This window comes from Mesoplodon mirus (genome assembly GCF_964341445.2).
Source record: "Mesoplodon mirus genome assembly, chromosome: 4".
Taxonomy (NCBI): Eukaryota; Metazoa; Chordata; class Mammalia; order Artiodactyla; family Ziphiidae; genus Mesoplodon; species Mesoplodon mirus.
The window spans coordinates 113,311,502-113,327,341 of NC_138979.1; the positions used below are offsets into that span (position 1 = coordinate 113,311,502).

General features: G+C 41.6%; 1 protein-coding gene across 1 annotated transcript; it reads left to right on the top strand.

The window, feature by feature from the left end:
- Positions 1-23: 23 nt before the first annotated feature.
- On the top strand, positions 24-15,478 carry TOX4 (TOX high mobility group box family member 4). Its single transcript, XM_082619422.1, has 9 exons — positions 24-113; positions 325-393; positions 8,159-8,401; positions 9,292-9,552; positions 9,898-10,128; positions 11,747-11,827; positions 12,184-12,927; positions 13,912-14,075; positions 14,726-15,478. The coding sequence occupies exons 1-9, from the start codon at positions 108-110 to the stop codon at positions 14,784-14,786; spliced, it is 1,860 nt and encodes a 619-aa protein (XP_082475548.1). The 5' UTR covers positions 24-107; the 3' UTR covers positions 14,787-15,478.
- The last annotated feature ends 362 nt before the right edge of the window (positions 15,479-15,840 follow it).

Below are 15,840 nucleotides of genomic sequence, written 5' to 3' on the forward strand. Positions count from 1 at the left end.
ATCAGCGGAGAGCGACGCACGTCGTTGCGGAAGTGACGGCAGTTCCGTGTCCAGTGGGGCGGTGGGAGCGATGAGGGCACTGAGACCGTGGTAGGCGTTGTGTAAAGATGGAGGTAGGCTCCTCAGAGCTTAGAAGGCTGGCGAGAGAGCGTGGCTAACGGGGCTGAAGCAGAGGCGGGAAGCCGGGCGGAGAGGCTGCTGACGGGAGGGGAGAGAGAGCAGGGTTTGGGGAGTGATGTCATAATGTCGGGGTCAGAATCTGTCGCTCCGAGCCATCTCCCTGCTTCCCCTAACTTATCCCCGCGGCTTTCTTTTGGTTTCCAGTTTCCCGGAGGAAATGACAATTACCTGACGATCACAGGGCCCTCGCACCCCTTCCTGTCAGGGGCCGAGGTGAGCACGAGCTGCCGACGCTGCGGGGGGAGGGCGTGAGGCAGCGGCGGGGCCGGGTGGTGGGGAGGAGAGCGCGGACGCCAGGGGCCGGGTGTTGGAAACGGGGGGCCGCGATTGATGTTTGGAGAAAAGTGGCAGCTGCCTCCACAGGCTATGAGGACCATGGGGAAGGCCCGGGAGCTGCTGTCGTCAGAAAAGCAGGACGTTGGAAAAGAGCGAACCTATTTCAGACTGATTCTGGATTGGAATACAGAGTGGAATTGTCTCCTTTCGTGGGGGAGAAATAACTACAATAATCTTGAGAGATCGCAGCGGGGAGAAAATGTTTAAGCCAAAGAAATTTGAGAGAGGGAAGGAATTTACCTACCAGAGGTTAACTGTGGAATGTGTTCATTCTTAAAACATACACTGTTGAAGGGGTCTTTGTTTCGTTTAAATTTCCTACCCAGTGATTTTTGGAAAAGTAAATAGTTACGTTTACTTACATGGTGTTAGCTTGTTTTGCTAGTGACAGGATGAAAGGAAATAGTTGCCAGAAAACATGAAGGGAGTTGAGTAGACCATGCATTTCGTTTTTTTAAAAATAAATTTATTTATTTTACTTATTTATTTTTGACTGCGTTGGGTCTTCGTTCCTGCGTACAGGCTTTCACTGGTTGCGGCGAGCGGGGCTACTCTTCTTTGCGGTCCACGGGCTTCTCATTGCGGTGGCCTTTCTTGCTGTGGAGCACGGGCTCTAGGGTGTACGGGCTTCAGTAGTTGTGGCGCACGGGCTTCAGTAGTTGTGGCTCGCGGGCTCAGTAGTTGTGGCACACGGGCTTAGTTGCTCCGCGGCATGTGGGATCTTCCCGGACCAGGGCTCGAACCCATGTCCCCTGCATTGGCAGACAGATTCTCAACCACTACGCCACCAGGGAAGTCCCTAGACCATGTATTTCTGTTTGCCAGTGACTCAGAGTTTGGGCAGGTTACTTCACCCCTGTATGTCACAGTTTCCCCAGCTGTCAGATGGCTGTAGTAATAGTTTCTTATGATGATGTGAAGTAGAAGTAACGATCATGGTGAGGTCCTTTAGTATTCGTGGGAAAGTTTTAGTTGAAATATTGTAAGTGTGTATCATTTGCTTAGGCAAGGCAAAAGTGTAAGATGGAACAGAAAAATTAATTTTTTGGTCTTTGAGAAACTGAAGTCTTGAACTTTTTACTATCTTTTGAGGATTTTATTTTTTAAAAAAACGTTGTGTAAACCATTTGCATCAGTGTTCTGTATCTAGAATTATCAGTTGCTGTTGAATGAACTTATAACAAAATTTAATGTTTTCATGGATGAGAATTAGGTTGGCAAGGAGCATTTGCTGCTTTTTTTTAACTGCTTTATCGTGATTACTATTCATCATTATTCTCCTAAGCCAGGGAAAGTGTGAATCAAATAAGCAGCAAATTTAGAAACAATATAAAACAAAAATCTGTTTGATGCTTTGCAGTCTCATTGCTAGTTTCTTCTGAGTGATATCTCCATGGTTTAATTTCACTGTTTGGAGTGCTGTAAATTTCACATTGGTCTCATCCACATGAAAACGCATCATTGCCAATTTCTTCTGAATCAGGTCTCCAAAATTTCTTTTTATTTATTTATTCATTTATTTATTTATGGCTGCGTTGTGTCTTCATTGCTGCGCGAGAGCTTTCTCTAGTTGCAGCAAGGGGGGGCAACTCTTTCTCTAGTTGCGGCGAGCCTGGGCTACTCTTTGTTGCAGTGCTGGGTTTCTCTTGTTGTGGAGCACGGGCTCTAGGCGTGCAGGCTTAGTAGTTGTGGCTCGCAGGCTCTAGAACACAGGCTCAGTAGTTGTGGCGCACGGGCTTAGTTGCTCAGCGGCATGTGGGATCTTCCGGACCAGGGCTCAACCCCGTGTCCCCTGCATTGGCAGGTGGATTCTTAACCACTGTGCCACCAGGGAAATCCTTAAATTTCTTTATTTAGAGTGTTGTAAATTTCACACTGGGCTCATCAAGAAACTTTCCGGGTTTGAGTCTGTCCTTTGTTTTTGCTTTTATGACTTTAAGAAATGTTTTAAAAAACTATTTTGCCAAGAAGCTCATAACTAAATTTCAGTGGATTCCTTTAGCCTAGAGCCCTGTCACTGTTAACATTTCTCCTTGTCATTACAATTTCTTCACCTTTCTTTCCCCTCTTGTTCGTTTGGTTTTGTTGTTGTTGTTTCAGTTTTTTTGTTTGTTTTTCCTTTATTTCAATTGGTTTGTGCTTTTTGTATTTTCTGATCTTACTGTGAGCCACCCCAAATATGTCTTAGAACTAGATAAAGGTAATTTAAAAATTTTTTTTTTCTTTTAGAAGAGTAAGTTTTAGAGTTTTCTTGCAAGAAAAATGTCCACAAAAGTACTAACCATAAAAAAGTTGAAAAATTGGACTTCATTGAAATTAAGAACCTTTTTTTTTTTTGGTTGCACCATGCCGCTTGTGGGATCTTAGTTCCCTGACCAGGGATCAAACCTGGCCCTGGCAGTGAGAGCACCGAGTCCCAACCACTGGACTACCAGGAAATTCACAGACTGGGAGAAGATATTTTAATACATGTATCTGGCTCATATTCAGAATATATTCAAATACTTCTGCAGAATAAAATAAAGAATCCCATTTTAAAATGAGCAAAAGATTTGGGCTTCCTTGGTGGTGCTGTAGTTGGGAGTCCACCTGCTGATGCAGGGGGCGCGGGTTCATGCCCCGGTCCGGGAGGATCCCGCGTGCTGAGAAGCGGCTGGGCCCGTGAGCCATGGCCGCTGAGCCTGTGTGTCTGGAGCCTGTGCTCCGCGGTGGGAGAGGCCACGGCAGTGAGAGGCCTGGGTACCGCAAAAAAATAAAATAATAATAATAATTTAAAAAAATAAAATGGGCAAAAGATTTAAACTCGCACCTCAGGGCTTCCCTGGTGGCACAGTGGTTAAGAATCCGTCTGCCAGTGCAGGGGACACGGGTTTGAACCCTGGTCCGGGAAGATCCCACATGCCATGGAGCAACTAAGCCTGTGTGCTACAACTACTGAGCCTGTGCTCTAAAGCCTGCAAGCCACAACTATTGAAACCCACGTGCCACAACTACTGAAGCCCACGCGCCTAGTGCCTGTGCTCAGCAACAAGAGAAGCCACCGCAATGAGAATCTCATGCACTGCAACGAAGACCCAACATGGCCAAAAATAAATAAATAAAATTTAAAAAATAAAATAAATAAACTTGCACCTCACAAGAAAGGGTATCCAAATTGCCATTAGGCGTATGAAAAAGTGTCATCGTCATTGTCACTCATCAGGGAAATACCAATTAAAATCACAATGAGATACCATTTCACACCCATCAGAATGTTAAAAATTTAAAAGACTGACAATTCCAGGAGTTGGCAAGGATATAGATAACTCTTAATCATGGCTGGTGAGAGTGTAAATTGATTCAGCTTCTTTGGAAAACTAGCAGTATCTACTAAAGATAAACATATACCTACCCTGTGACCTGGTAATTCCACTCCTTGATATATACATAAGAGAAATGAGTGCATATACTAACCGAAACATGTTCACAGCAACTTTATTTATATAGCTAAACAGTGAAAACAAAACCAGATGCCTATAAACTGATACATTTGTTAAAAGGAATACAACACAGCAATAAAAAAGAATGAACTAATAAATGCAACCTGGGTGATCTCAAAAATATATTACTGAGTAAAAGAAGCCAGACAAAAAAGGGTAGACACTATAATAGTTCTTTTTTGGCGGGGGGTGGCGGACAGTGCACCTCACAGCATGCGGGATCTTAGTTCCCTGAGCAGGGATCAGCCCCGTGCCTCCTGCAGTGGAAGTGTGAACTCTTAACCACTGGACTGCCAAGGAAGTCCCCATGAGTTCATTTTTTAATGAAGATCGAGAATAGACAACACTAGGGCTTCCCTGGTGGCGCAGTGGTTGAGAGTCCGCCTGCTGATGCAGGGACACGGGTTCGTGCCCCGGTCCAGGAGGATCCCACATGCTGCGGAGTGGCTGGGCCCGTGAGCCATGGCCGCTGAGCCTGCGCGTCCAGAGCCTGTGCCCTGCAACGGTAGAGGCCACAACAGTGAGAGGCCCACGTACCGCAAAAAAAGAGAATAGACAACACTAAACTATGCTGATAGAGATCAGAATACTGCTACCTGTTGTGGAAGGGAGGGAGTGTTGACTAGGAAGGAGCATGAGAAAATATTTTAGAGTGATGGAAATGTTCTGTATCTTTATCTGGGTGGTAGTTAATTGGGTGTTTACGTATATAAAAATTCATTGGGCCATACACTTAAAATTTATGTGTTTTACATAAGTTATGCCTCAGTAAAATAAGAAATAATAATAATTTTTTTTAATAATAATTTTTTAAAAGTACGTGTCCAGGGCTTCCCTGGTGGCACAGTGGTTGAGAGTCCGCCTGCCGATGCAGGGGACACAGGTTCGTGCCCTGGTCTGGGAAGATCCCACGTGCTGCGGAGCGGCTGGGCCCGTGAGCCACGGCCGCTGAGCCTGCGCGTCCGGAGCCTGTGCTCCGCAACGGGAGAGGCCACAACAGTGAGAGGCCCGCGTACTGCAAAAATAAAAAAATAAAAATAAAAAATAAAAGTACGTGTCCAGAGAGGAAGGCTTAGCATTTATTACAGCATTGCTTGAGATAGGAAAGCTGTATAATCTGAAGGGAGATTAATCTTTCTGTTTCTCTTGTTTAGGTTGGCACTTAAATAATGATATTGTGCTTTGAGCACTCTGGGGAAATAAGTTATAAAGATAATTATCCTAAATTAGGAAAAGTAATCATTAGAACCAGTTAATGATTTCAGGCTGAATAGTTAAAATTTTCACTACTGTATTAGTTTTTAAGAACAATTAAACTATTTTAATAATCTGTAGTACCAGGGTAATGTTGAATAAATAGGTGTTTGATTAAAATAAGTTTCCTTAAAATGAATAATCTACACAAGAAAGTACTTAAAGAAATACTGGATTGTGTGTTTTGATATAGAAGAATGTGAAAAGGATGGAAATGGTATTTTTTTATATTTTGGTTCTCTCGATAGCTAAGCATCCTTGCTTATAAACTGTAATTCCCAAACTGCTTTCTTCCTCATAAAGGCCCAGGAATTTAACAGAGAAGGAAACAAAAGCTGAGTTGAGAAGGTAGCGGCATCATGTTCCTATTTCCACCTTCTGTGTCCAAATCATTTATTTTTACTTTAATATTTGCTACAGTTTTATCTTTATTTTATGTTTGACAGTCTAGAGTATGATTTAGTTATGTGGTGAATCCACTAAAATAAAATAACTTTAGATATTGGATTTACCCATAATCTTACAGATAACTTGTGGTAGTAAAAGATTTAGAGTGGATCTCTATTCTAGTACGTGTGTGGTTTACCTTTCTGTATTCTTGATCATTGCCATTATTTTACTCTTCTTTTTTAAAGGAAGAAACAAAGAAATAAAACAAAATCCAAAAAAACACTGTTAAAGCCACAGATACTGAATAACAAAGCTGTTTCCACATTCCGGGGGGTGGTACATAGAAAGAATGTCTTGTTAATTGGAATCTCTACATGTCTGGTTTTTTAGTGTAGTCCATGAGAGCACTCCAGATAGTTTATGAGGGCTAGTCTTTGCAGAACACTGGTCTCTTGTTTTGGATATGAGTTTTTATTCTTTTTCAGTTCTCATTAATAGTATCATTTTCATATCTTGGCAGAGTTGCTTTTATATTTGTTGTGGTAAGCAGAATAGGATAGTCATTTTTTTGCTTTACTTTTGCTGTATCTTCTTAAAAAATTGTACACCACTATTATACAACTATTAATCTAGTACAGTGAATGTTTCCCCAGGTCCTTTTTCCTGCCCCTGTAACTTTTGTTTGTTTGCATGAGAATTTGGTAAAAATCTTCGTACTCTTCTTCCTGAAAAATGCGCACATGAACTTAAACTGAAATCTCAGAAAAAAATCATGGACCTGAAGTTAACAACTTCCACACAATAACAAAAATGAGTTGTATACTGAGAAAAGTTCAGTTCTTGGGGAGAGTTTTAGTTTTTCCTAAAGAATTGTCTGCTCCCGTGCTCTTCATGTATGCTCCTCTCATGTTATATCACAAATTTTTACCATGCTAAGTAAAATAGTAAGGCTCTTGGAGGAGGAAAATATAGCAATGAAGCTATATACATATCTTTTTCTCATTGAGGAAACTTCTCTCAGTGTGATGTGATTTCAGAGAAATCGAGCATTTCACAGACATACTCTTTCTCCCTAGTGTTACTAGCTGGAAATATTCTTTCTAGCAAAATTTTAAAATGGTGATATTAGTGAGACCCTTTCTGGGTTTGGAAAAACCCTGAGGAATTCCTAAAGAATGCTTTACTTAATCATGAAAAAAACCCCAAAACTGTGGGTACCTATTTAATTTGATCTGAATCAGTTGGTATTTACTGTGCCATGTGACAAGGTTGATAGAATTTAAAGTTTCTAAAATTCCAGCAATCTGTGGTAATTGGTTGGGGCAGGTGGCAAGTTAATAATAATTAGGATATTAATATTATCATTAAGCAGTTATATATATCAGGCCATGTGATAAAGTTTTGTATACTAAATCCTCATAATAACCATATAAAGAGATTACCATTACAAGTCCCATTTTATAGATGAGGACAATCCATTCAAGGTCATATAAATGGTAAATGGTAGAGAAGGGACTTGAACCCAGATCTCTGTGACACCAAAGTCTCTTGCCAATATTAATGCTCTGTTGCTGCAGATGCTGCCATTTTAGTTTTTTAGTGTCAAAAGGAGCCATAGCATTTAATGTATCTTAGGTCAGACATTGGTCTGTTAGCTCCGTGAATTGTGGCCTCATTCAGAATAGAAATAGTATATTATTATTGTAGTTGGACTCAGAGGAAGGGATTGGGTCTTCAGCTGGAGTCATCTTTTTCTTCCTTTCTTGCAGGAAGGCTTGTTCAGAGCAAGGCAGGAATGTGTTCAGGAACTGTTAGAGAACCAGTTTGCCCTCCGGCTATATCCCTTAATGAAGGTTTTTCTCCGCACTATTATCCTTATCTTGGCATTTTTGGGTTTTCCAAAAATCTTGTACAAATGGAAATCTTATTTGTTGTTAGTATCATGATTTCTAAAATGGAGAAGAGGTAGGAAACTCTTAAGTGCATATATTTTAGAGGGGCATAAAGTTCCCATGATCCTTTTAGAATCTGCTTCAAAGGAACCTAAAACAACAGTCAAAGTATAATTGTCTGGTTGACAATGAATTTCTGTGGTGTAACAGTTCAGGTGTAGTAAGTATGAAATAACTGCTATCTATTAGAATATTTAGAGAGATTTTAAGCATCATAGCCAAACAGGTTATAAAGGTTGGGTCCCTACTAATGGTGCTGAAAGAATCATTCACTAGACCAATAGGCAAAATAGTTTAGGACAACCAAGATGGTAAAGGTAGAAAAGAGAGAAAAGGATTGAAATTTGTGATTGATGTTGGCAGCCTTGTATGTGACATATGGCCAAGGATATGAGGAAGATTTATTTGTAAAATTAAATAGGTCCTAGGAAATTGATAACAGAAATGAGATCCAGGCCAAAAAGAGGTACACCGAGAATCTCCAGTACTCAGCCATGTTCTTCACTTAGCAGTATGCAGTTCCTCCTCTTCCCACTAAGTCTTTTTCCCTTTTTTTCCTCCCTACAGACGTTCCATACGCCAAGCCTGGGTGATGAAGAATTTGAAATCCCCCCTATCTCCTTGGATTCTGATCCCTCACTGGCTGTCTCAGATGTGGTTGGCCACTTTGATGACCTGGCAGACCCTTCCTCCTCTCAGGATGGCAGCTTTTCAGCCCAGTATGGGGTCCAGACATTGGACATGCCTGTGGGCATGACCCATGGCTTGATGGAGCAGGGCGGGGGGCTCCTGAGTGGGGGCTTGACCATGGTAAGGGGCAAGACATTATCAGGCTTACCCAAGCTCATGGGCATGGTGTTAGGGGAGACATAAGTAACTCTATTCCCTGCTACACTTGGGTAGTACTTATTTTTCATTCTTCTGGCTAAAGGCTCACCAACAAAGACCTCATTTCCCCTGAATAAGTGAGATTTACCATCTGAATCAATTTTACTTGAAAAATGGTTTAAAATTGTAAAATGTCCAGTGTTGACCCTGAAATGAAAATGATTTATTGGGATTTTTGAAAAAGTTTTTTCCCTACTACTGTGGCTTTCATATCCTAGGATTCAAGTGTGTAAGTGTGATTGCTGGCATGTTGAGGGATGTATTCAAAAAACTGTCTGAACCAAAAGTATTAATTGTGGATTAGTATGTGTTATAAATCAGTGTATTTGGGCTTCTAGCACATCTCATTAGTAGCACATCTTCACACACTATACTTGATGCCAAACATCTCTACCATTGCCCTTATGCACTCTGATTTGCCTGTGTATTGCAACTTTAACAGCCGTTATTTAGGAGGGTACAGGGAGAAAGTTTTTCTTTCCCTTGTGTGTCATCACTGTCTAGATTACTGAATAACTTATTTGCTCTTTAAATTAACTTGTCCAAAATTATGACTTCTTTGGTTATTTTTAGTTATTTTGGAATAGGCCTTTGAGTACAAAGAAGTGACTTAGTACTCAATTTGTAATTTCTGTACTTTATTAAAAAGCTTAATATGTTTTATATGTAGACAAATTATTTGATGTTTGTTTAAATGATGATACATTCTGGGTAAGCAGAGGGTTTATAAATTGTCCTGAATTCCGGTGGGGGGAAGGGAAGGGTAGTGTTTTTTATATTTAGTGTTTAATTAGTCCTTCTGCTTCTCTCAGGACTTGGATCATTCTATAGGAACTCAGTATAGCGCCAATCCACCTGTTACAATTGATGTACCAATGACAGACATGACATCTGGCTTGATGGGGCATAGCCAGTTGACCACCATTGATCAGTCAGAACTGAGTTCTCAACTTGGTTTGAGCTTAGGGGGTGGCACCATCCTGCCACCTGCCCAGTCACCTGAGGATCGTCTTTCAACCACACCGTCACCTACATCCTCACTTCATGAGGATGGTGTTGAGGAATTCCGGAGGGTGAGGCATTCCCTGCCAAAATCAAATCTGCCATATTATTCTGGGATAAAACTCCTGACCTACAGATCCTCCTAAGTATTCTTTACTCCTGCCCTGCTGTCTCCTCTGCTCTTTGCTGGGTATGGGGTCCTGCCTCTCTATTTATAGTTTATAATGCTCCTTCCAATCTCCATTCTGATTGGTCCTCACATACTTTACTGTCTTAATCCTATTGCCTCTACTTTTAATATTTCTGAGAATTCCATTCATGTGACTAGTTTACTCCATATAAAAGTCCTTTTCTTTCAGTTCTCCCGACATGATACTTCTCTTCTTCTTGTAATTCTCTCTCTTTTCCCCCCACAGCAACTCCCCAGCCAGAAGACAGTTGTGGTGGAAGCAGGGAAAAAGCAGAAGGCCCCAAAGAAGAGAAAAAAGAAAGATCCTAATGAACCTCAAAAACCAGTTTCAGCATATGCTTTATTCTTTCGTGACACACAGGCTGCCATCAAGGGACAGAATCCCAATGCCACTTTTGGGGAGGTTTCAAAAATTGTGGCTTCCATGTGGGACAGTCTTGGAGAGGAGCAAAAACAGGTGAGCAAATAACAAGGAACTAGTGGTTAGTGAATGTTCAAGTTTTAACTTTCTTATGTGTTCTTTCATATCAGCTCTTTGTTAATGGCATTCAAGATCATTCTTCGTCTTAAAAGTTGCAGCCATACACTGAATCCCAAATACCCATCTAAAAATTATAGGGAGTTCCCTGGTGGTCCAGTGGCCAAGACTCCATGCTCCCAATGCAGGGGGCCCAGGTTCAATCCCTGGTCAGGGAAGTAGATCCCACATGCCACAACTAAGACCCGGTGCAGCCAAATAAATATTTTAAAAATAAATAAATAAAAACAATTTTTTAAAAATTATTATAAAAAACACTGAATCTAACTTTCTATGCCTTTTTTTTTCTATCTGTAAAATTAGGCTATTCTTTGGTGAGTTGCATGCTGTAGCTAACCCTAAAATCCACAGCCAAGTTTGAATTTTTTCATTGGCCTCATATAAACTTGAACTATAGTTAATCTCCCTAAATTTAACCTGGATTAAACAAATGAAAATTGTGATACTACATGAATATAAGATACAGTTGAAATTGAAGATGGCTATAATTATCATTACCCTACACTCCCCAGGTCTTCTTATTTCTTAACCACTGGACCACCAGGGAAGTCCCCAATTTATTATTTCTTATGATTCTGTAAATTGGTTGGGTGTTTTTCCTGGTGTTCTTACCTGGGCTCATTCCTACAGTCGTACCCAAACAACAGCTGGTATGGCTTATCAAGATGACCTTGCTCCCGTGTCTAGCAGTTGGTGCTACCTGTTGGCTGAAATGCCTTGGTTCTCTTTCACATGGTCTCTCATCCTCCAGATAGGCTAGACTGGCTTCTTTACACTATGGCAGAGTTAGAGCAGTATTCCAAGAAAACAAAAACAGATGTCCCCAAGTTCTCTTTTTGTCAATTCAGCCACATTCTAATGGTTAAAGCAACTCTCAGAGCTAGCCCAAATTCAAAGGAATGGGAAATAAGTTTCAGCTGTTGATGGAAGACTAGGTATGCGGCACAGGGAAGAATTCTTGTGGCTATCATTGAAAAGAGTTTAGCACATTCCTTAAGGGAAAGTATACTGGTTAGACACAATCCCAGACTAAGCAGACTACTCATCTTATTGGGGGTCAGGATTTGTTTTGGTTACACAAGTGTGAGCAAGGGTTGCTGTTGGCTTTAGAAGTGTAGCTATTCTGCAAGCCTACCGTTGATTGGCTGGCTTTCAGATGCATGGCCACTGGAAAGTCTGCCATGGTGGCTGTCTTGATTACTAGCTTTCAGGAGTTGTCAATATTTAGACTGAGAGGGCTTCCCTGGTGGCGCAGTGGTTGAGAGCCCGCCTGCCAATGCAGGGGACACGGGTTCGTGCCCCGGTCCGGGAGGATCCCACATGCCGCGGAGCGGCTGGGCCCGTGAGCCATGGCCGCTGGGCCTGCGTGTCTGGAGCCTGTGCTCTGCAACGGGAGAGGCCACAACAGTGAGAGGCCCGCGTACCGAAAAAAAAAAATTTAGACTGAGATGAATTGTCTTTCATTGATGAATAATGTAAGATTATCAGTCTTTACTAGGAATTTGCGGACTTTCTAAACAGTCTGTCTTTCATGCAGGTATATAAGAGGAAAACTGAAGCTGCCAAGAAAGAGTATCTGAAGGCTCTGGCTGCTTATAAAGACAATCAAGAGTGTCAGGTAAGAAGACTGGGGTAGGTGGATATTTAAACCAATAAAAAGAGTTTTAAAGCTGTATATTAGCAATTATAAGTAAATACCACCAAAAATCTGTGGAACCTATTAATAGTATATAGTATTAAAAGCTCAAAAATATGTAACAGTTTTCCTGTTTGTTCCCATCATAAACCTTGCCAAACAGTCTGAGTTTATTTTATTTACTTTAGCCAGGCAGACACATGGCTGCTCTTTTTTCTCTCTTCGTACCCCCCGCGCCCCCAATCTGATGTACCTTTTCTTGGGAGGTGATTAGAGTACGTCCTGGGGAAGAGAATAAATCTCCTGATTTTTTTTTTTTTTTTTTGGTCTTCTTTTAGGCTACTGTGGAAACAGTGGAATTGGATCCAGCGCCCCCATCACAGACTCCTTCTCCACCTCCTGTGACTACTGCTGACCCAGCCTCTCCAGCAGCAGCCTCAACAGAGCCCCCTGCCCTGTCTCCTTCCATTGTTGTTAATTCCACTCTTTCATCCTATGTGGCAAACCAGGCATCTTCTGGGGCTGGGGGTCAGCCCAATATTACCAAGTTGATTATTACCAAACAGATGTTGCCCTCTTCTATTACTATGTCTCAAGGAGGGATGGTTACCGTTATCCCAGCCACAGTGGTGACCTCCCGGGGGATCCAACTAGGCCAAACCAGTACAGCTACTATTCAGCCTAGTCAGCAAGCCCAGATTGTCACTAGGTCAGTGCTGCAGGCAGCAGCTGCAGCAGCAGCTTCCATGCAACTGCCTCCGCCCCGACTACAACCCCCTCCATTGCAGCAAATGCCTCAGCCCCCGACTCAGCAGCAAGTCGCCATTCTGCAGCAGCCTCCCCCGCTGCAAGCCATGCAGCAGCCCCCACCTCAGAAATTTCGAATCAATCTACAGCAGCAGCCGCCGCCACTGCAGGTCAAGCTTGTGCCTCCGCCCACTCTAAAAATGCAGACTACCTTGGTTCCACCACCTGTAGAAAGGAGTCCAGAGCGGCCTGTGAACAGCAGCCCTGAGACCCACACAGTGGAGGAAACCTCTCCTGAGACAATCTGTGAGATGATCACAGATGTAGTTCCTGAGGTGAGCCTGTTTTCAAGTATTTCCTCTAGACCAGTGAAAATGTGTAAGCATTTTTGGTTGATCTAATAAAAGCAGGGGTTGCTACTAGCATTTAATGCCTGGCACGACTAGGCATATGAAATATCCTGTCAGCTCCCTGCAAGATACTCTGTAGTGTTCTTGGTGAGAAACATTAAGAGGGCCTCCTATCCTAGACTATTACTTAACTAAGCAGAAGTAATACGGTAGTCAACTAAAGATATATCCTAAGCATAGAGTTATTTTTCAGGTGTCTTACCCAAGGATCCAAAGCTTTGGAGATAAATCCTCCCATTTCTCCCAAACCTTGACTGCTTGGCTTGATGTTTTTAAGTAAGGGGATGGGTAGGGAATACAGGTAGAAAAATTCAACTGGTTAGTATCATTGAGTCTTTTCAGAAACAAACAGATGCCAGTTTACCCTGGTTTTAACTTGTACCTGACCAGTAGTCATTTTGAAATATGGGTCTGTTTGTGACTGTAGTCCCACAATGAATGAAGCAGTCATTTTAAAGAAAAATACCACCCACACCACCCCTGCAAAACCAGGAAACTATTAATCTCTAAGTTTTTTCCCTTTTTGCTAATGGCACCACATTTTACCTTCTTTAGTCTCTGATCTTAGTTGAGGTGACCCAACCTTTGTTCACATTCTATTGATTTGATATTTTCAGAGGAATATTATTCAACTGTAGAATAAAGTCAGTGATAGGTAAAATTAAGATTAAACACTAGCAGTATGGCAGCATTCCCCTTATAGGAAGCATCTTCATGTCAATCTGCATGGCAAAATTCTAAAGCTGGATCTAGACAAGACCAAGAACTCACCTTCTTTTGGAACTGTACCCCCACCTGTGAGGGACTGTAACATCTGTTGCTCCATTGGATCCTAGAGTTAATTTGACTAGCTGGCTAGCTAGGTAAGTAGCAATCCAATCCATCTTTGGTGCTCTCTCCCTCTCACAGGTTGAGTCTCCTTCTCAAATGGATGTTGAATTGGTGAGTGGGTCTCCTGTGACGCTCTCACCCCAGCCTCGATGTGTGAGGTCCGGCTGTGAGAACCCTCCCGTTGTGAGTAAGGACTGGGACAATGAGTACTGCAGCAGTGAGTGCGTGGTGAAGCACTGCAGGTGAGCTTACAGTTCCCCTTCTTATAATTCAAGTATGACTAAATTAACTGTGTTGGAAAACACAGTAACCCTGAGCATATAATCAGTACCACCTTACCTTAGGTAGAGTAGGTTGCTATATACATCTGATTGTAGAAGGTACTAGAGAAGTTCCCCTGCTTAAAAAAAGCTTACATTTGCCATGTAGATAAAGATGACATAATGAGCAGTTCACACTTTTCAGTTACGTTACCTCTGTGTGTGCTCTTTAAAAATATGACACATCAAGCTGTTGGTGACTAAATCTTAGTTTAACTTATCTCCTTAGTGCAAATCAGACCTCTTAGGGAATTAGAACTTGAGAAGGAATGGCTAGGTGGTAAGTAGCACAGTAAGATGCTAAGTACAGGGGGAAAGGGAAGAAGTTCTGGAGATTTTGCCCATTTCCCCAATTTTCCTGAGACTGACCTACATCCATGAAACAAGGCATTGGTATTCCTATCTCAAATCCTCCAAAGTAAATTAGGATTGCCTATACTTCTGACTCTTAGGCCCACTGCCCTTATATTCCTATTGGGTGGTATCTGTCAACCAATTTGTTTAAGACGAAGTTTAAAAAGAATATATCTAGGCTGTAATTCTGAGTTTCTGTGTATCTTTTTCTTTCTTAGGGATGTCTTCTTGGCCTGGGTAGCCTCTAGAAACTCGAACACAGTAGTGTTTGTGAAATAGTCCTGTTCTCCAAGCCAGTGAAGACTTACCTGCTGGGAACATGTCCACCGAGCCTGTTTTTAAAAGACAAGCTGGGCTTCTGGTAGTGCCTGATCTCAACCCATGATGGTCCTTTATGTCCTTCACGTTTCTCCCCTTTTACCTCTCTTCTACAGGGGCCAGGCTATGGAGCAGGGCCATTGAGTTTGCTGGAATTGCTTTTTACTTTCATGTACAAGCAGAGATATCAGTGATAATAACAGAGGAAAGGGTGAAGGACATATGAACAAGCAGAACATAGGGGTGGTGGCTAGGGGTGGGGAATTGTTTGAGGAAAACTTATTGGTATAATTGTCATAGGACTTGCCTAAAATACTATTAAAATGATAGGGTAATACTCAGCTTTGAACCTAGGAGAAAACATCACTGTGTGCATCCATTTTAAAGGGGCTAAAAAAAGGCTGCATTAAAGGTTACCTCTTCAACAGGGAACTATTACTATCACATCTGCACATTCATTACTTTGAGAACAAAGGTTTTCAACATAGTAAGCACACTGGGCTGTAGAGAAAATAACATCACCTAGGAGCATCTTTTATTTATTTCTCTGCAACAATATTTCTGTAGTCAACGCTCTTCCTTATCTCAGTTATCACAGTTTATGAGCGCAAAATGCAGAACTCTACATCCTTAATATAAGAGGTTTCACCAAAGTCTAAAGAAGTTGTGTTCACTTGTGTTTGATGAAATATCTTTTAAAAGGCCAGAGGTGTTTTCACTTATATAGGCTAATTCTCTGCATACTCTAGGCACTTACTTAAATTTAATGTAAGATGTGCTTATTTCATTTTTCTTGGAAATAATAAACGAATAATAGACTAGCAAAGCCACATAGTTGTAACAATAAGCAAGATTTTACGCATGATAGCCCTAGTGATGATAATCTTAAATGAAACTCAAATCTTACCTTGAGAAATGTTGTCCCAGAGAACCCTTGATTACCATGTTTACTAGCACTAATTGCTAATCACTTTGATCCTATACAGTATAATCAATATTTTAATGCTTTCCATGC

Bases quoted from the DNA above. Each gene is read 5' to 3' on its own strand.
- TOX4 (XM_082619422.1), top strand. The intron at 10,129-11,746 runs GTGAGCAAATAA...TCTTTCATGCAG, and splicing joins TTGGAGAGGAGCAAAAACAG to GTATATAAGAGGAAAACTGA. The intron at 12,928-13,911 runs GTGAGCCTGTTT...TCCCTCTCACAG, and splicing joins TCACAGATGTAGTTCCTGAG to GTTGAGTCTCCTTCTCAAAT.